At 38.5% G+C, this 22119-nt stretch overlaps 1 protein-coding gene across 1 annotated transcript in view; it reads right to left on the bottom strand.

The window, feature by feature from the left end:
* The window catches only part of CILK1 (ciliogenesis associated kinase 1), a 1332417-nt gene that overhangs the window by 994393 nt on the left and 315905 nt on the right, over window positions 1-22119 (bottom strand). The window contains exon 3 of the mRNA XM_044064111.1: window positions 8233-8502. Within this exon, the coding sequence (XP_043920046.1) occupies window positions 8233-8333 (101 nt within the window). The 5' untranslated portion in view covers window positions 8334-8502. The remainder of the gene's footprint in view (window positions 1-8232; window positions 8503-22119) is intronic.

The raw sequence follows: 22119 nt of genomic DNA, 5'->3' as shown, positions 1-22119 counted from the left end.
TGCTGAGTCCAGAGAGTTGGAATATGAGGGAGGTGCCATGGAGACAATGGTGACAGACTGAACAGAAGTGGGTACCAGTGTTGGCATGGCCAGTCTGGGGCAATCAGGATTGCCCTTGGTCTTTCCTCCCTTATTTTGAGTAATACTCTTGTAAGAAGAGGTAGAAGGTGAAATGCATAGATTGAGAGATTTACCCATTGGAAGGATTGAGCATTCACTTTCCAGGCCTTGTTGTGAGGTTCCCTGGTGCAGAATTTGCTGAGCTGGTGGTTGTTGTGGGAAGCAAATATGTCCACCTTCGGGATACCCCATTTCTGGGTTACGAGGCTGAAGGTGTTGTTATTTAATTGCCACTCGTGTGGATCTAGGAAATTTCTACTTACGTTGTCTGCCAGAGAGTCTTGGTTGCCTAGCAGGAATTGTGCTAGCAGGTGAATACGCATGGCTGGGGCCGTGTTCCAAAGGGTCATGGCTAGCCTGCAGAGTGGGTTCCCCCTGCTTGTATTACATACACTACATCACTGTGGTATTGTCGTTTTTGATTAGTAGAGTCCCCGGAGACAGTAGGGGTCTGAAAGATGTCCGAGCATGCTGAAGAGCTAGCATCTCTTTTTGGATGAAGTGCAGATGAATTTGATTTAGGCTCCAGTGACCCTGAATGCACCTGCCGTCCAGGTGTGCACCCCAGGCATAGTCTGATGTGTCTGTGGTTAGGGCCTGGGCAGCGTGGGGTTGTGAAAAGGGAAGTCCCTTGTAGTGGTTGCATGCTGCTGTCTAGCCCACCAAAGAAAATCTTTCCTTAGACAAGGTATTATAGGTATAATAGTTTCCAGGTCCTGAGAATGCTGACACCAAAGGCTCTTTAAGTGCCACTGAAGTTTCCTCATATGCAGTCTGGCATATGGAATTAGTAGAATGCAGGAGGCCATGAACACTAGAGCTTTCAGAATTTTCCTTGCGGAGAACTGGGTTCTGGTGGCCAGTTGAGAGAAGTAGCCTGTTAGATAGTCTTGTTTTTCTGGAGTAAGGAATGCCATCTGGGATGCTGTGCCCAGGCTTGCTCCCAGGAATACAATTTTCTGACTGGGGACTAGTTTGGATTTCTTTTTGTTTATAGTGTACCATAATGAGGTCAGTAGGTCCTACACAAATTTCAGGTGCTGCAACAGCTTTTCCTGACTGTCTGCCTGAATCAGGCAGTTGCCCAAGTAGGGGTAAATTTGAATATTTCTTTGTCTCCAAAAAGCAATGGCTGGAGCCAGGCATTTTGTGAAAACTCTGGGAGCAGTGGATAAGCCAAAGGAAAGTGCAGAGAACTGATAATGCATAGATCCTGCCCTGAAACGTAGATATTTCCTGCAAGAGTCTCTGACTGGGATGTGCAGATAGGCCTCTTTTAGGTCTAGGGTGGCTAACCAGGCATCTTTGGACAGCATAGGTAGAAGCTGCTGGAGGGTGAGCATTCTGAATTTTGTTACCACCAGGAAGGTGCTTAGCATGGACAGATCTAGGATTGGGCGCCCAGGTGCCCTCTTTTCTGGGTACCAGGAAAAGTCTGGAACAGAAACCTTGGCCTTTCTGGTTTGCATGAACAGGGTGAATTGCCCTCATGGAGAGCAGGGAATGAACTTGGTTTTGTGCCTCTGCCCACTGGTTTGGAGGAAGATCTGGAAACCCTTTTGGGGCTGGCAGTGTGTGGAAATAAAATTTGTACCCCTGGGACACTATGTTGAGGACCCATCGATCATTGGTGATGGAGGCCCAGTTTTTTGCATGGGAGGCAAGTTCTCCTCCTAGGGGCACAAGCAGGTGGGCAGGGGTAAGAGGTGGATTTGAAGTGTCATTGTGAATTCTTTCCATAAGGGGGTGGCTTAGCACTCCCTGTTTTAGAAATGGAGGTACTCCATTGCTTAGCTCTCTGCATTCCCTGGGAGTACTGTCTGGGGGGGGGGTCTGCTTCCCCTAGGTCTAGTCTGAGGCGACCTTGATGGGGCTGGAAAGGACCAATGCCTACTGAATCCCGGAGGCTGGACTTGCAAAAATTCTTTAACTGTCTGCATAGACTTAGCTTTTTCTTCCATCTTTTTTAGAACCTCCTCTGCTTTGGTGACAGACTGTCTTTGTTCAGTGGTGCGTCCAATAGTTTTGATTTGACATGGTCTGGCAAGGTCTGTTTCTTAAGCCAAGCATGCCTTCTAAATACAGAACCTGTGACTGCTGCCCTGCAGGATGTTTCTAGGGTGTCAAACCCACATTCCAGGGTAGTCTTAGTACCTTGGCGTGCAGAATGCATAAGCTCCTGTAATTCTTTATTTTCTGCACAATCTGGGAAGGTAGATCATTTTTGTTTAATAAGTTCCATAGTATGTTGCTGGTATTTCAGTATGTGGAACTGACAATTTACTGCTATAATGGCAAGAGTTGCAGAGGCGTATACTTTTTTACCCCATCTGTCTAAAGCTCGGGAATCCTTGTCCAAAGGGGTGGGATTCTTAGCTGTGGTTGCTTTTATTCCTTTAGGTCCTTGGGAGATTACCACTGGGTCAGCAAGTAGGATTTTTGAAAAGAAATTTGTATGAGTCAGGGACTTTGTGATACCGATCAGGTTTCCTGGGAGGAGGAGGTAGACTATCAGGAATTAGACTGGATTCCATAAAAACATCATCCACAACATCCAGCACAGGAAGAATAGTTAAGGGTCTGTGCTGCAGGAGTGGCAGAAGGAATGGATTCCTCTGCATCTGAATCCTCATAAGCAGATAAAGGCATGTCTTCATAATCAGAAACCTCAGAGTCGAATTCTTGGTCAGATAAAGCTGCTGGGGACAAGTCTTTTTTTCTTTTAGCAGGGGTAGACCGACTTCCCCTAATCAGCATGATAAGGTCTTCCGCCATTTTAAGCATTTCAGATTGAGACATGAAAGCAGGCGCTGGAGCTTGGCTCATCATTTTTTTAGGCGTACTTCGTACCCTGGGCCTTAGAAATTCGGAAGTTTTAGAAAGAACTGAAGACATGAAAGAAGTCGTTGGTTTGTGTCGAGTATTGGTAGTGCAAAGAACTTCGGAAGCCAGTGCCTGCACAGCGGCTCCGGACCCATCCAAGGTAGAGACATCCGCAGGTTCCATAGTCAAAGAAGAGTCTCGCGGCATACCTGACTCCAAATGGGTCTCGGTAGCGGCCTGCAAATCCATAGAAGCAGGCATCAGGGGCTGCGAAAGAGCCTCACTGAGTACCGGCAAACTGGCGACTAGCTTAACGGAAGCATTGTCAGCTGTTTTGAACCTGTGCGGTCTGTCTCTGTCTTTATCCTTATGTTTTTTTCAGAAGATCGGTAGTCGGATGGCTTACCAAAGCCATTTTGGAGATCGAGAGCGAAAGTATTTAGCTCCAATAAGGGACTGATGACGTATAGTTCCGGCATTGAACAAAGCACAAAACCAACAGTGAGGGACGTCGTGGTCTGGGCCTAAACAGGTGACGCAATAAGAATGGAAATCTCGGTGTGATATTGACTTTCCACAGCCGAGACAATTGTTATCTTTTTCTGACATCGGTTAGAGCAAGAAAAAAGGATCTCCAATGAGGTACTTGACTTTAGAAGACTTCAACTTCAATTTCAGAAACAAAAACTCCGGTAACGGCCGACCGGCACTCGTGCAAACTGCTTCTGCTTTGGGCTCCTCAGCAAGAAAGACTGATGTAATGGTGTCAGCTGCCTATTTTTATACCACTGACCACCTGACGTCAGTCTTGAAGCAACAGCAACAGACGCAGAAATACTAAGCCTCAGGTATTCGGGCAGACTGAGGGTTACCCCTGGCTGGATAACCCAAGTGTGATGACTGCAACAGTGAAACACGAAGAACATCAGGAGTTTGTATTTTTGTAAGCACACAACAAACTGGAAAATGAAACTCAAACCAAAAGCTGTAGATGAAATGAAGGAGCGAACTCAATTCTTTAGTACTTTCGTTCAAATTTATTCTTCATGAACTTCTTCATAAAAAAGTTAACCACTCAAAACACACCTCTTATAAGTTACATCACATGACTTTCATGATGCTTTAAATTAAATGTATAAAATCATACCATAAAAATAAAAAAAACTGTCTTGTTTACCAAACAGCTTAGAATGTCAAAACTTCATAAAAAATGTTTTAATATAAAAACATTATCATATTGTTGTGATTTGAATGTTATTTTAGTGCTAAAAAACACTTAATATTAATGCATTCGTTCAGACCACGGGCTCTGTCTGCTGCAAAACTGATCTGCCACAATGGCTCTTTGCATTCTAAAATCAAATTGGTGTTCTCTATATACTCCACTTGTGAAACACGATCTATGACTGAAAAGGGGAACTTTTTAAAGTTCACACATTGAACAGCATTGCCTAGCTAAAGCATTGGTAAAGTCCTTTTTCTTAATAGCAAGTGTGTGCTCATATATTCTATGCTTTAAACATCTAATGGTGATGTAACTTATAAGAGGTGTGTTTTGACAGGTTAACTTTTTTCTGAAGAAGTTCATGAAGAATAAATTTAAATGAAAGTACTAAAGAATTCTGTTCGCTCATTCACTCCATCTAGAGCTTTTGATCTGAGTTTCATTTTCAAGTTTGTATTTTTATCTCAATATAAGCAATATTTAACTACTTACGTGAGAGTTTTAGATATTTTTATAACAAGGAATGGTGATGAAGGCTCCTTAAAGGAAATTATTGGATTACATTAAACAGCACTACTAGGTCTTGGAAGTGTGCCTACAACTTTTTCAGTTAATGTATCAAATATTTGGATGTATCATTAAAGATTTTAGTTCGCAAATATTTAAATCCAAGTTGTATAGAAAGTCTACCTTCACTAACAGCTATTTAAATTTTAATAGTGGTCACCCCTTCACACAGAAAAGAAGTCTAGTAAAAGGCCACATGGTGCTTTTGGCAATGATTCTCTCTCATGTCAGTGATATGCAGGAAGAAATTTTAATTCTGAAGCAAATGTTTACTGAAAGAGGAAACCCAGAGTATATGTTTAAAGACATTCATAATGAAATCAACAGGGAAGAAAAGTTTAATTCTACCCCCTTTTGGGTAAGGGTCTCCTTGGTGTTAAAAGACATTAAAAAGGTAATAAAGATCTGAATTTTAGCATTAATTTTGAAAATAGCATGTTTAAATTCTGGTTAGAGAGCAACACTAAAAAATCTTACTAGAGATAACTGAAAGATTTTAGAGCGATCCAAAGCTGAAGGAGAAGGTGGGTGACCAACCTTTACTTGGTTTCAAGAGGTTTAACAATTAAAAAAAAAAATTGAACAAGTAACTCATAAGAGTGGAGATGGTGATAGTGGTTTAAGAAAAGGCATCAGGAAGTGTGGAACCTGCAGACAATGTAGTTTTGCTTATGAAGGGGATGTTATTTGATTACCTAGAATATACTACACTTTCCACTTCCATCAAAGTTTCAATTGTAAAACTGAGGAAGTTGTACACCTGGCATTTTGTAATTTATGTTTTTCATTCTATGTGGAAAAACTGAGCAGTCACTGTAAAAAAAAGATTTATGAGCATTGTTATGATGTCAAGCACAAGAAAGAGAATGCTTTATACAGGCATGGTATTGGCTGTGTGGAGAACAAAAAATAGCAATTATTTTATTTTAGAACAGGTGGTTAGAAACCAAAGGGGTGGTTCCATGGGACTATAATGTAGAGCACAGGGAATTATTATGGCAAATGCATTTGAATGCAGGTGAGAAACAAGGGTTGAATGATGCTGTCTCTAACCAGCTTGCTGAAGCTGAGGGCAGCAAAATTATAGTTTTCCTAAGTGGATTCTTTACAATTCCTTTAATGTTTTTGATTATTACTCATTTTCAAGATATAACATAGTTAAACAAATAAAACAACTTGCTTATATCTTCTTAACATGATGTATCATGGGCTTATATCTTAACATGATGTATTGTATTATGGACTTTACTGTGGCATTTTAACTTGTTTTACTGATGCATTTAACATGCAAATGAATCAATAGTGAATGGTTCATTTTCTAACTGAATTTGCTACGTAATGGGGACACTTGACAAGTTTTTGTTAAGTTCTGATGAAGTCCTGACTATACAGGACGAAAGCACTTAAAGTTTTGAGAATAATATTTATGTAACAGAGTTACAAGCACTCAACTGTTTTTTAGCCAAGCTTTGTGTGGTTATTAATTGTTTGAGGGTCACATATTTACATTACCATTCTGAAAATGTGAGCTTACAAAGCTTTGTGGTTTTGTTGAGCTCAGATGGAAAGCAAAGGGGAGAAGGGAGGCCTGCACACTTTTAGGAAGAGATCTTGCACATATGAACCAGTTATTCAGCTGGAAGCTAATGGCATACAACCACACTAATAGGAGATGACTGCATACTCCGTCCCCATACTAGGCAGCAAGGGCTTTTTCTCAGTGGTGAACAATACATTGCACATGGTTACACCTCTCCTACAGAAAGAGAGAGACTTCCAAAGACTATGTGAGAGTTGAGAGTTATATCCACCGAGAGACCCTGGTAAGGGCACACTCAACAGTCTTATCAAATATACTTCATGATCTTTTTATTCACATTAAAGATGAAAGGATAAGAGTGGAGGGCTGAAAAAATCTATGAATCACAAGGCTGGCACATACACAGGCCAAGTTACTGTAAATGTATTGCACTTGTACTGTGTGCATGTTGTGAATCGTTTTTCCTACCTGCGCTGCAGATAACTACATTACACAATATACAATGTCTGCAACATATTAAGGAGAAATGCATTAGAATGTAGTTATCTGCAGATAACTACATTACACAATATACAATGTCTGCAACATATTAAGGAGAAAAGCATTAGAATGTGCTGGTGAAAGAACGCCAAACCACTACATGTGCTTTAAGTCTGGTAGTCCTACTCAAGTAGCAGCCAGAAGTGCACTGAGTGCCAAAGGAATGTCAAAGCAGTGGCAGTCCTACTCATAGATATGTGCCAGGGGTGAGTCAAGTACCCAGTGGAATTGTCATACCATACACATGTACTCTGGCAGTCTTACTCAAAGGTATCTGTTGAGTGTGTTGGGTAAACTATGGAAAGTCCCAACTGTACACATGTAGACAGCTTTGCACTCCTCTTCTCAAGTACATTCCAGGGTTGAATCAAGTACCCAAGTGAATGTTACAGCTCTGCACATGCATACAATACCATTGTCCTACTCACGGGTAGGAACCAGAGATGTGTTAGATGCACTACGGAATATCACAGCTCTCTGCATGTGCAGACAAACTGGCAATCCTACTTATGGCTAGCTCTCAGAGGTAAGTACCCTGTAGAATTCCATAGCTCTACAAGTACACGCAGTCAGGCAGTTCTACTCCCAGCTATCTGCCAGAGGTATGTCAGGTCTATGATGCAATGTCACAGCACTGCACATAACCACAGTTTAACTGTCCAACAATACAGTTAACCTGCTGAACAAACTCTGAAGCAAAGTGCAAGCTGAGACCAGAAAGAAAATAAAAAGCTACACAGACTTACTTTAGTGATCACTTTACCATCACACATTGACTCAAACCTGTCATTTGAGCATATATGTTGTGTCCTCCATAAATAACTAACAATAACTACATAAGCAAGACACAGTACAATAACCTATCTGATGTAGCTAATGCAGGTTAATAAGGACATTAAAGAAATGTGAACTTAGTGGAGCCTACAGTCTTATTATCTGGTACAACAGTGAGGTTATACCAGCCAACCATCAACTGTCAATACTTTTGTTACTTTACTTAACTTTTTAACTGTACAACTCCACCAAGTAAAAGTGCCTGTTTTGAGTGGTGACCCAGAAGCACTGTCTGGGTAAGTAACTTGCTCAGAGTGAAACAGGCAGCAAATGAAGACTGAAGGAATCAAACACAGGGCTAAGGATGGTGTTACTTAGCAGCTCACAGACATAATCCTCTGCTCTGAACCACTAGACTGTCAGTCACTCAAGTAGCACCGCTGGCAAGGCTAAAATCGCTTAGCCAGGAAATAAAAAGAAATGAGAATAATTTAACAATGAATGAAAGAATGAACATGCAAGGACAAAGAGCAGTTAAAATGTTTGAGAAATGTACGTTTTTATGATTAAAAAGAGCAGCATGCAAAGTCAGTGTTTGCAGGTTCTACAGTTTATAAAATAACAACTCTTTGATGTTTGTTACCTTTTAATTGCAACTAATTCTCCAGAATCAAGACTTCTTCCCAAGTGTACAGAGCCGTATGTCCCATCTCCAAGCTGTTTGATAACATTATATCTGTTCATGCTGGTGAATTCTTTTTAAACTCTCAAACATAGTTTAACACAGCAGAGTATCTTCTTTTCAGATGAAGAATAAGTACAGTGTAACCAAATTTTCCTGTGGCAGCAGTGATGAAGAATGCAGAAGACAATGTGCAAATCAATAGGTCTCATTTTCTAATATCTTTTTTTCCTGTGTGTAAATCATAAAAGAAAACAGATGTGAAATAAGAATGAATGTAACAAAATGAACATTCAATTCAACAAAATGAACAAATGTAATTAGCATACAAATGGAAAGGGTAGCTTGTTTTAGTGTACTACAGTTCTAGCTCTTTCCTTAACCTTGTAACATCCACTAATGGAAAAGTATGTCTCAGTTCATCATGCTAGCATTCCTGGAGCTCTACACCACCAGGGTTACTTCATTTCACAGACCCTATACATCTGTGATACTGCAGTTTTAACTTAAATATAAACAGCTGTTTATTCTTCTCTAAACATCAGCAATGAAGGAAATAGAGACTGCAGTTCAAGCAAACACTTGTGCAGCTTGGCAGTAATGCAAGGCGACATAAGCAGTAGTTAAATATTCAAAGCAGGAGATGCTGCACTTCCATATGTAGTTGCGTAATAGGTTACACCAGTTTGAATTTAATTCCAGAATTTAAAAAAATTAGTACATAACATATGAACTGTGTAGTAACGAGCCACGTACAGTGCAATAGTCAATCTTAAAATTTCTACTGCAGCCAAAACAAAAATCTTACAAAACAGCAGTAATCCAAATAGCAGTAACTGGAATCTTAATACAAGCAATACTTACAAACATACCCCAAAACACTCCACTATAAAAAGAATCAAACTACTGATACATTTCTACCCACTACACTAACAATAAGCAACCAAACATCAAAATTATCTCCATCTTATAACAAATATATCAAGCACTCCAAAGCAACTTGCTCATCTCCACAAAAAGCAAATAATAAAAAGGACTCTGAATCTTTTCACAAACACTTAGTAAAAGTTACCCTTGTTCATAAAGCTCCAACTTAATGACATTGAACCTAATCTACGCGAAAACCATTCTATTAAGTCTCAAATGGGCGCAATAAGGGAATAAGATGGATACATATCAACAGCAAAAGTCAGTACTGTAGCTAGCTCATCTGGTGTCCTAGGCAGTTACTAAGAATAGCACCCAGTCAACAAACGGCTTGGGACCAAAAAAAGCTGAACTTCACCACAAACACAAATACACTCTGGTCATTCACTTATGAATGCCAATAAGGCAGGTTCACCTCAGCACATGATGATCACGCCACCTCACAGCTTGCACCTGGGACACCTGATCCTTCACTGTGCACTAAGTGTTCATAATAAAATATCAGAACTACACAGAAGAATCAAAACATACAAAGCAGACGTCCTAACCAAAACTTGGATAAAAATAAAAATACAAGACAAAACACATTCTCCTACCAAGTTACAATAGAATAAGACTTAATCACCCAACAAAAAGGGCTGGTAAAACTGCAGTGTTATACTTTAACTACAAACAATTACTTGTTAGCTTACTCGCCGTACTTTGGACAAGGCTGAATTACTTGTCCAACTAAATCCATGTAAAACGTGCCACACAGTCACTATATACATATTACCAACTTCAACGAGAAATATCAATGCGTTAGAAGATATATTATGCTGGTTAACCACAAACACAAAGCAAGACATAATATTAGGAGAAGTCCGCATAGACTCTCCCCAGTCTCTTGCCATCACAAAACTCAATTACCAACACAGCATTAATTTCTCTAGCCTTACAAAACTAATCAGAGAAACAACCAGAAGAAACTAGTCAAAATGGAAAGAACGTATAGCAGACAGCTATTAACAAACTAATTATGTAACCCAACCTGGAGTTCTAACCGTGGTCATCATACTTCTGTAATCTGGATATAAACAAAAATATATAGAGAATTATTTTACAAATTAGGTAATCTTGGGAGGAATGTTTTATGTGAACTATGTAATTCTCAACTTACGGAATGCAATCAGACCCTCATAGAATACTTACTACTTGACTAAGGTATAGCCTATTTTAAAACATTTCTAAACATTTTAAATATACTAGCTCCACTATGAAAAGAGTCAAGGACAGTCTGCACCATAGCTTACAGCAAAAACAAAACAAATGGCCTCTCTTAAGAAGCAAGGCAGGGAAACAATGGAAAAAAAAGAGACACCATGTAATTCACATTATATGACACTAAGTGAAAAAAAAAAACACTGCATAAAGACATGTGCCTGGTGTGTTTCTCCCAATGCCTCCACTGAAAATGGGCTCTGTCCCAGTCAGACTTTCCTGGTAAACAAATGTTAAATTAAATAAATAAATAAAAATATTTTAACAAAAAGAATGTAGTCATCATATAAGCAGAACCGAAAAGCATACCTGAATTCCATCAGTATTTTAAATCTGGGAAACAAATCTCAAACAAATCCAATGTACATTAAGAACCAAACTACAATGCTGCATGCAAAATGAATACCCACTTGATCCAAGCAGCCATCTCATTATTCAACTAACAACATATTTAATACCAAAAATTCTACAACAGCTGTACTCTGAAGAACAGGTTGATTAGAGCTCTCCCAGTGTGAAAAAGAAAACAGAAATAACAGCTGGTGGAAACTAAGAATATGGGTAAAATTCGGGCTTCCAAGACGGCTGCACATTGAGTAACAGCTTAATTCTAAATCTCACAGTGCGCAAACAGAAACTTAGAGAAAGCCAATGGACCTTGACTTCTGGGTAAATTTCAGCAACTGGCTAGTAAGTGCACTGCCTGGATGCCAGGAACAAAAAGAGATACAGAGGACTTGAAGGAAAATCAGCTACAAAAGGCGAAAAAAACACAGACTGGGAAAAGTACTGTAGCCATTCAGCAAAAAGTGGTGCAAGCTCCAGATATGACTTCCAGTAACCTAGAGGAAAGTTTAAGGCAACTGCACACAGACCTGGCTAAAATAAATGAAACACTGCTAGAGAATATCAACCCAAATAATAAAAGGCTGGAAAAAATGAAAGAAGCTTTAAACAGACATTCAGATAAGGTGATAAAAACTGCAAAACTCAAAGGTCGAAATGCAGAAAAGGCGGTCTGAAACAGGGGTGTAGCAAGGAAATACCATTTTGTACCCCCCCCCCAAAACCTATCACTTAAAAATGGACACATCTTTCAAAATTTTGCCCCCAAACACTTAATAAATGTAACATATTCAGCTGTTTCTCCTGCAACTATTAAAATATTGTTTGTAGATTAGCAATATTTCATTTGTTAAAGGCATTCATTTAGAAAGTTTTAGGTATAATATAACTTGAAAAAAGCCATGTTTATATAATGCTCAGAAAAAAAAACAGAGTACAAAGTGTATGCCTGGCTTCACCTTTGGGCTGAATAGGGGACTGTGCAAGAGATGTTTCAAAAAATAATAGATTTAGAGGGCAGAGCACATGGGGAAAACCCGAGATTTTCTTCTGTACCTGAGAAGCTGGAAGGAATAGACTGCATTACATTTATGAAAGCACAAACAATTAGAATGGTATTCCAACAACAGCAATTCTTAATTGAAAGGGCATATCATGTGTATGCTCCAAACCTGGCTATGAGAAAACAACCCAGACCTGCAATAGTAAAGATGCAATCTTACCAGCAGAAGGTGTTAACTCTGACAAGACTGTGGCAGAAGGACAAAATAATAAAAAATGGGAGACAGCAGAGTGTTCCCTGAAGGAACACAAACATTTTTGATAATGTACATGCTAAGGAAGAAATACAATGTCCAACAGAAAGGCAGCTATGAAATGGAAAGAGATTCTGTTTCTTGTTCTTCTGGTAATAAAGACCACAGACAGACTGTGCCAGTAAAACCTTTTCCAGTGTTTCAAAGGAAAATGTTTGAGAGAGGGGAAAAAAGTATATGCACAAGAGGGAACTAGAAGAATCAAGAGCTCATTGGAAATTAATCACAGGCAGGGTTTGGGAGCAGAAGATGAACAGGAATAGAACAACTGGTGTCAAAGCCATAGACTAAAACTATATCCCAAGAAATACATAAAAGTATCCTTTGGGAAGTCATCCATCCCTGGTAGCTATCATACGGACAACACAACCCTTAGAGTTGACCCTGTAGTCAGGGACTGAGGGACACACACAGCAATCTAGCCTTTAATCACCATGTGTCTACAGTGGTGAGGAAGTCATTGTATGCTGCGCAACTTATAAACAAAGGTATTACATCTAAGTACAAGGAAGTCATTCTTTCACTGTATTTGGCATTCATCAGACCTATCATTGAGTTCAATGCCCCCTTTGGTATGTGCCTAACCAGGCATATCCAACAACTGGAACGTCAACAGAGGCTCCTCACTAAAGGAATACAGGGCATAAGTAATACGTCCTATGCAGACCACCTCAAGGCCCTATCCCTGTATTCTGTCTCCTACAGGCTTTGGAGGGGAGATCTATGCCTGGCATACAGGGCATTGTCAGACCCCACTCTGATGGACCTCCTGCATATCCACAAAACAAACAGCACCGGAATTTCTCAAGACTTAAACCTTGCCTGTGATATAAATATGTCCTGCTGGAGAGAGAGTTATGTATCGCAGAGATTACGTCATCTATGGAACAGGCTCCCCATCCATGTGAAGCAGAGTTCCTCCCTAACCCAATTCAAGTGAAACTTGGACAATTGGATGGGAAACTGTAAATTCATCCCTGGTTTGGCACCTATGTCTCTAATGGACACAGGTAACCTCTAAACGGTTCATCGCCCAGGCCCATGCTTACACTTATCAAGGGTATCAGGACTTGTCAGAGATTTGGAATGCATGGCTAGGATTAAAAAGGCCCCAGTGGTCGTTAGCCTAGTAAACATCTATGAAACTATGAACCTATAAGAAAATCTGGAAATACAGGACTTTCTTGGACTTTGTTAAATCTGTAGGGGACTCTAAAGCATATGCCCTACTTCATGCCATTAACATTTGGAGAATAAATTCAGTAACTTGGAAATTCACAAATGTGGGATTACAAAACAATAATTATATTAGTGAAACATGACAGAACAGGAACATCTGGAAATATTGGATTTTTTTGGACTGTGTTAAACTTGTAGGGGACTCTAAAGCATATTTACTACTTCATGTCATTAATGTTTGGAAAATACTCATGAGAGGGGCAGAGGAGGGAGAAAAAGTTAACTGTAAGTAAAACTATTTTTTCTTAATAGTACTACTTAAATAGTGCATGATTTTCTTTGCATGTTATAAAGTTTTGTTTCAGTTATTTTTAAGTGTAATGAGGATACTAATGCAAATAGGTGCTCCTGTTTTGTTTCTCCCTTCTCTCTTTCTCAGTGCTCAATTTTAAGAAATGTAGGCACTCCAATGTAAAAAAAAAATCTCATTAAAAGACTACGACAAAACATTGTGTTTTCCTTATTCTTGCATAGGGGAATGGCTGGGTTAAGGACATTAGCTTAACCTAGTAACAAGTTTTAAGAGAAAGTAAGTAACTGAAAAAGAATACTGAATATTATACAAGGCTTTTTTCCTAGTAAACAGTTTTGTGTCTGGTTCTCATGTCTCTAGCAGACAATCTGATAAAGAGAAATAGCTTGTAGAAAATGTTTTCTGAAAGCATTCACATGTTTCCCAGCTGAGAGAGTTATAAAGAGGAGACAAAACCAGACAGCACTTAATAAAACCACAGGCTATACAATGCATCTTAGCATGGATAACCTTTCATTTAGGTTTGCTCGAGAGAGAGAGTGTATGTGTGTGTGTGTGTGTGTGTGTGTGTGTGTGTGTGTGTGTGTGTGTGTGTGTGTGTGTGTGTGTGATTTCTTTGAAGGTTTTCAATAAAACAAAAAAGTTCTGTAATATGCGACAGAGGCTCAGATGGAGATGACAAGAAACAACTGTATAAAAGATAAACTGCCAAACAATACATGAATGTAACACAAAAGCTTAAACTAGACATTTAACAAAAAAGCTTTTATATATAAATGGGGGAATAATAATCTCTCAAGAATATGATGCTTTCTATAATGTCTTTAAATGTTACAAGAAAGAAAGAGTAGTGAACTATATTAAAAAGTTTACAGTGCAAATAGCTATGCTACAGTAGACCCATTTGGAAATAACTGAACATGTGAATATGATAAAAAAAGGTTTTCTGGACAGTTATTCAGCAGAATACCTAGGGCAAAATAAGAGAGAAGTACTTATATTAATTGCAAGGGGAGCTCCAATAGCAATAGAAGAGGATAAAAAAAGACACTACTGGTAGATGTGTAGTACTAAGGGGCTACTGTCAAGGGAAGAGGATTACAATGGCATGTATTTATTATTCCATCGAAAACTGCTATAATGGAGCTTAAGAAAATTCTGGGAGAAATAATCAACTTTCAGCAAGGGATATTTCTTATAGGTGGGGACTAGAATTTCATTTGTGATAGTGAAGATGTGTCTGGAGGGCCCAGAAGGGAAAATATAACAAAGAAGGGTAGATTTTCAAAGAGATTTATGAAAACGTTTGGCATGGAAGATGTGAATTTAGTACTAGGAGTTCAGAGTGAATTTACATATTCCCAAAGATACAAAAACTGGGCCAGGCTAGACAGAATTGGCATTTCACGTGAACATGTGCATTTAATTGAAGGTCTTGATACACATCCAATAACTATTTCAGATCCAGTGCCAATAACACCCAAAATAAAAGCAGAGGGTAATAAAATAAAAATGAGACACTGGTACTTTCTCACCTGTTGAAAAGAGAGGAATTTAAGGAATGGGTAGTGGAAATTATTCACGAGCTATTAAAGAAGACAGAAGTTTCTTCTGAAAATATAGCTTGGGAGTGGGATAAAATGAAAGTGGAGTTTAAAAATAGGGCGGAAATAAAAGAAATGGAGATATGGTTAAGAAGTAACAAGAATTATTTAGAGAGGCTGACAAATGTTAAAGTATTGCAAAATGGGGAATCTCACAGAAGAAGAGAAGGAGCAACTGCAGAATGCTAAACAGAAAATAATGGTTACATTGATAATATGCATGAGGTTCGAAAGACTGTGGTTAAGCAAATGTTTTTTGATAACTCCAGAACACAGAAACTTTTAGCACGACTTGGGCATCAGAAAGTAGAAAGGGTTGTCACCAAGCTTAAGGAGCCTATAACAAAGCAGATAACAAGTGATCCTGTAGAAGTATTAGGAAAATTTTGGAAATTCTATGAAATTCTGTATAAAGCATAGAAATATGGAAATCAAGAAAAGGTACAAATGGAAATGTTTATGAAAGAATTAAATATGCCAAGGTTAGAGGTAGAGCAGCTCAATAACAGCTAGAATAGGAGGAGATGATATACAAATGTTGACGTATAACCAATCTACAGGAAAGTACCCAGAAACAGAGGGTATTCCTGAGGAAGTTTGGAAGTTGGTTGGGAAAAAAACTGATAAAAGGTCTGGAAGGTTTTGTTTAACAATATGTTAAGAGGAGGATAAGTACCAACATCCTGGAAGAAAGAGATGATAGCTGTAATACCTAAAGAGGGTAAAGATCCATCAGATCCGGCTTCATACAGGCCTATTTCAGTACTAAACCATGATTATAAAGCGTTTATGTCTAGAATGGTTAAAAGAATGGCAAAGGTCATGCCAAAATTGATAGATATGGATCAATGCGGTTTTATGGAGGGGAGGCAAACATTTGACAACATTAACAGAACATTGACTATCCACAGGAAAGCAGAATGTAAGAAAATACCACTGTTGTTGGTGAGTCTTGATGCAGAGAACGTCTTTGAGAGAGTAATCTGGGACTTATGAGCAGAGCAATGGAAGCATTTGTATTGCCTGATAAAATTATAAGGTTGATTAGGAGGATATATGAAGGATCGAAGGTGAAAATTAAAGTGGGTTGGGTCCTCTCTGATAATCTCTGCTTAGCAGAAGAACCAGGAAGGGGCATCTTTTCTCCCTTTTGCCATTTGCATTATATTTACAAGCAAAAAATAAAGGACTCAAATTCAAGAATATAACTGGTATGGTAGTCTAGAAAAGCTGGCTCTATTTGCAGATGACATTATTGTATAACAGATAAAACCAGAAAGGGACATTACAGTGCTATGGAACATATTAATACAGTTTCAAATCTTTTTGGGATACAAAATGAATGAAGCTAAAATAAAGCCAATAGCAGAAAATTTGTACCCACATACGAATTTGTTCAGAAATATCCATACTTATGGGGACATGATAAAATGAAGTATTTAGGAGTCTAGATTAAAAATGATTCCAGTGTGGGAGCTGAGGATATGTGGAAAGAGACTAAACAAAAGATCATACAAAAGCTAAGAAAATGGAAGCTCTGTTATATGGATATGGATAGCAAGATACAAACACAGTTAAAATGTGTTTAGTCCCTTTAGGCTTATACACAGGTCAGGCATACTTTTAACAATCAGAGGAGAAGCTGTGGACAGTAATTAAAAAAGAGCTGAAAGATTTTATCTGGGAGGGGAATATGGCAAGAGTCAGGTGGGATATGCTTATTCTTCCAACAGAGATTGGGATTACCCAATTTGAAGGAGTATTTCAGAGCAACACAGTTAAGACTCCTATACACAGCACAAGCAGAAAACGTTAATTCTAATTGGAGAGAGATGGTGATGAAACGGGGGGGGGGGGGCTCAAGAAACAACAAGAGACTGGGATTTTGGATGCAGACCTTTAAGGAGAATAACAATCATGCAGAATATTATATTCATAGAGTAGCAGAAAGTATTCAAAGAACTAAGCCAACATGGGAATGGAGAAAGGAGAATCTGCTTATAGGGATGACTGCAATTAGGGATACAGACAACAAGAAAAAGGGGCTGGGATTTACTGGAGAAATCTGGTAAAGGAACCAAGGTATTGGAAGCAAATAACTTGAGAAAGAAAGGTAACAGAATGGGAAGATGCCAAGAACTTATTTAATGGCAGGTTAGAGATTGGCTTCCCTATCAAGGACTGATAGAGTATAGGCACAGAGAAAGAAACTGGGGGTCCTTAATGAAAGACCAGCTCTGGTAAAATGTTTAGCATAATCTAGAACAGAAGCTGCTGTTAAGAAAGAAACAATTAGTACAGCATATAAAATATTGCAGGATAACTGTAAGAGTCAGAGGAGATTAGAAAGTATTGGGAAGAGAGCTTGGCTAAGCAATTCACAAAGAAGCAATGGGGGGATATATGTATGTTTCCCAAATATGCAACAAAGTGTAGATTTAGGATCTTTGCTTGGAGGTGCTTACATGGGTATTTTTTGTACCCCAAATAGACTACAAAAAATTTTTCCTCCGACAGCAAATGGTGGTGTGATGGGGAAGAAAGAGGTAACTGGGGACATACTTTATGGGAGTGTAATGAGTCGGCAGACTTTAAAGATTTCCTGCAGAGTGCTCTGTCAGAGATGCTGGGTTAGCACATTGGTGTAACTAAGGAAATATTTTTTTTCTGAGCTACGATACAGAATCGAAATGGCCTAAGCATAGTAAGGCCTTGCTGAGTCTAATTATGATGGCTTCCAAAAAAAGAAATTACTAGAAAATGAAAATCAAAGACTAAACAAACTTTAATAGAAGTAGCAAAGATAGCAACAGAGACAAAACAACTGGAATTTGGATCTTTAGAAAAGAGTAGGAGCAAATTTTTTATTTATTTATTTTTTTTATTTTATTTTACATTTGTTAACCGGGCTAGTCTGGCTGGATACATGTCCATTTTCAGCAGAGGCCCGAGGAGAAAAGCTCCATTAACATACTAGTAACTTACAAAGAAAAGAACAACAATCAAATACAAATCAAAAACCAAACAAACAAAATATATAAGGATACAAGCAAATAAAGGGACAAGTTATTATGTGGTTTAGAAAAATGCAGAGGGATTATAACAAGAGAATAACACTGGAGAGGCAACCTTCTTTTGTAATAATTGCTAGAATATGACTGACTAGTAAAAGAAGAATTGAAACTAAACTGACATATGGAGAGTCAAATAAAAATTACACTATTTACAATTTAGAATAGAACAATTTGTGCCAGGGCACTAGTATTAGGAGAGAGATAAGCATAGAAGAGATCTGTATAAAGCTAGAAAAAGAAAAGATGACAAGATGCAGTGATATAGCATGTAGGTGAAGGAAGTAGGAAGTGTAAGAAAAAAAAGAGAGACAAAGAAAATCTGCAAGTGGGTCAGTATAGGCATAATCAAAGGTAGAGAACAACCAGTAGAAGTGAAAAAGGCGGGGGACTGGAAAGAGGGGAATTCTTTGCTGAGCTCAGTCAGGATTAGAGCATGGGCATAGCCAGTGGGTTTGTAAGTGGTTTCTTATTTGTTTTTTGAAAAGGTGAGATGAGCTTAGGGTGGTCAGGTCTACGGGAAGTTTATTCCAATATGATCCTACAGTGTTGGCAAATAAGGAGTCACCTGCTTTACTGTGGGATTTGAGAGTAGTTACTAGAAGCTTACTGGCTGAGCGAAGGGAAGTAAGATTTTTATATGGGGTGATGAGGTTATTAAGTATGGGTGTGTTGGAGGGGTAATGTAGAATTTTATAAGTGATGACTAATTGATGTAGAAGTATTATGTTCTGAAGTTCTAGCCAATTGAGTTTTTTTAGACTGAGACAGTGATGAGTACGGAATGGGGAACCTGTGGCAAACCTGGCAATACTATGGTATGCTGTGTTAAGTTTTTGAAGGTTAGCTTTCGAAAGGTTGATAAATGATGGAGTGGCATACAATAGTGTGGAGATGAGGTGAGTTTGGGCAAGAGACACTCAGGTAGTGGCAGTAAGAAAGGGCTTTAGTCTGCAGAGGGCACCTATTTTTTTTATTAACAGTCTTGATGGTCAGATCAATGTGGCAGTCAAAGCTTAGCTGATTGTCTATAGTAATGCCCAGTAGTTAGTGGAGCAGTCAGGTTTAATGATAGTGCCATTACAGGACATAATGGAAAACGAGATTGGGGCAGATTTAAGGGTGGGGGTGAAGAGTAGTAATTTGTTTTTTTTGGGATTAAGGAGGAGACAGATATGTTGGAACCATTTTTCTGCTGCTGTAAAGACTTTTTGGGTGGAGGAGTGAAATTACATAGGGAAACATGGAAAGTGTGGGATCAATACATGAAGAGGAGGAGTGAAGTTTAAAAGAAGGCAGGAATTGAATGATGGTTTGTAATATATAATGTTTGCAACTGAGATTGCGTCGGTATGGTTTATTTTCATTTATATAAATGTAAGATTACCTACATGATAATTTAATAAAGTTTAAATTAAGATAATTAATAAACATCTTTCTCATAAAAAAAATGTTCAGTAAATTCAATTACTGGTTAGTCACCATACTGCCTTTATGCCTGCCAAGAGGAAATCTGGGGAAAGTAAGACAAAATCTTGAAGATTTAGGACTTTTGCTTGGAAATATGTATAGACATTTTTATACACCAAGTAGACTCAGGAGAATTTTTCCTCAGGGAGACAGCAAATGTTGGAGGTGTGGCAGGGAATAAAGAGGTACTTGGGAACATATTTTCTGGGATTGCAATGGACTGGTGGATTTTAAGGATTCCCTGTGAGATGCACTGCGGAGATGCTGGGTAGGCAGATTGGTGTGATGAGGAAGATGATTTTTCCGAGCTATGACAGAGAATCAGAATTGCCTAGACATGGTAAGGCCTTGCTGTGTCAACTTGTGGTGGCTGCCAAAAAAGCAATTAGTACAAAATGGAAATCAAAATCTAAACCAACTATATCAGAAGTAGTGAATACAGTAACAGAGATGAAACAACTGGAGTTGTTGGAGATCTTTAGAAAAGGGTAGGAGCAAACAACATAGGAAAAATGAGAATTGCTGGAACAATACATACAGGGGAGGAATGAGGTTTAAAAGAAGTCAGGGCTTAAATTATCTATGTAATGTTTGACTGAAAGTTATTGGGTGGATTATAAGTGATGTATAATGTTTGCAACTGGGAGTGTGTCAGTATGGTATGTGATGTAAAATGCTTGCAACTAGGATTATGTCTGTGTGGTTTGTTTTCATTTATATAAATAAATGATTGCTCATGTCATAAGTGATGGTTTAATAAAGATGTTTCTTGTTTTAAAAAAATGGGCAGGAATTGAATAATGCAATGTTGCTTAGTTTATATGACATATAGTAATATATGCGAAGTATGTTTATGTCAATTTAATTCAATTTGATTACCTTTGTATAAATCTAAAGTTGCCTATGTCACAAGTGATGATTCAATAAAGGTGTTTAAAACTGAATAATGGGTTAAAAAAACAATAATGGATATACACAATCATCAAAGTGGCTATGACTGCCTGTGGGGGTGGGGAGTTCTCTGTAGATGAAAGTACCTTTTGCTCTTATCTGGCCATTTTTAAACTGTCTTTAATCTGGCTTTGGAGGACATGTGTGCATGTGAATTAAGTCTGAATATTCTGACTACTGTCTTGTATAAAACACATTTGAAATGTGGCATTGGTCATTATTATAAATTGTTATACAAAGACATCTGAGAAGGATGCAGTCAACAATGTAGCTATAATGCAGACTTCCAAGACGGCTGCACACTGATGAGTGGCTTAATGTCAGCTCTCCCACTGTGAAAAATGAAACTGAGAAATAAGAGCTAGTAATTCTGTCAGCTTGAATAACATTGTGTTACTGGCTAGTAAGTATGCTGCCTGGATGCCAGCAAAGAATAAATTTACAGAATTTGAAAGAAAATCAATTAGAAAAGGTGAAGAAAAAAGACTGATGTTGAAGAATCCTGCAGCTGTTCAGCAACAGACAGTTCGACCTTCAGCTTGGGTACAAGAGATGGCTTCCAGTAATTTAAAGGAAAAAAAGTGTACTCAGAGGTGATTAAAGTAAATGAAACACTGAAGTACTATATCAATTAACAAAAGGCTGGAAAAAACTTTAACTAGATATTCAAATGAGCTGATAAAACTTCAAAAAAAATCAGATGCTGAAATGAAGAAAAGGCTGGCCGAGTTTCAGAATTCTCAAGAACAGCTGTTTCAAAAACTGGTAGAGTGAGAAGTCAGCGCATGCAAAGAAAACCTGAGATCTTCTGATCTACCAAGGAAACTGGAAGGAATAAATTATATTAATTTTGTGAACACACAGATAAGCAACTGGATTGGTATTCCACAGCAGAATTAAGGACATAACCAGTGTACGCTCAAATCTGGCCATGAGAAAGCATCTAAGACCTGTATTAGTAAAGATGAAATCAGACCAGCAGAAAGAGTTGATCCAGACAAAACTACGGCAGAAGAGAAAAGTATTAAACATTGGAGAGAGAATGTTTGTGGAAAACGATAACTTTACACCAGGCAGAAGAAAAGTAAATTTATCCCAGCCATCAGGGAATGTCACGTGAAAAGAAAGTACAGTTGTGTACACTTACCGTAAATGTAGATATTTGAGTGTATTCACTGTTGCAGTCATCACATTTGGGTTAGCTGTCTGCAGGTAGCCCTCAGCCAGCCTGAATGCCAGAGTCTTGGGATTTTTTCTGCATCAGATGCTGTCGCTTCTTCCATGACGTCAGGTCGTCAGGGATATAAAACATGCAGCCGATGCCATTACATCAGTTTTTCTTGCCCCAGATGTCAGGTGCCCCCACCATAGGAAGCAATTATATAGTATGAACACCCCCAACAAAAAGCAAA

Source organism: Protopterus annectens, chromosome 2.part2 (genome assembly GCF_019279795.1).
Source record: "Protopterus annectens isolate FY-2018-M chromosome 2.part2, PAN1.0, whole genome shotgun sequence".
NCBI lineage: Eukaryota > Metazoa > Chordata > Ceratodontiformes > Protopteridae > Protopterus > Protopterus annectens.
The sequence above is the reverse complement of the archived record's forward strand: the minus strand, read 5'-3'. Positions and strand labels throughout refer to the sequence as shown.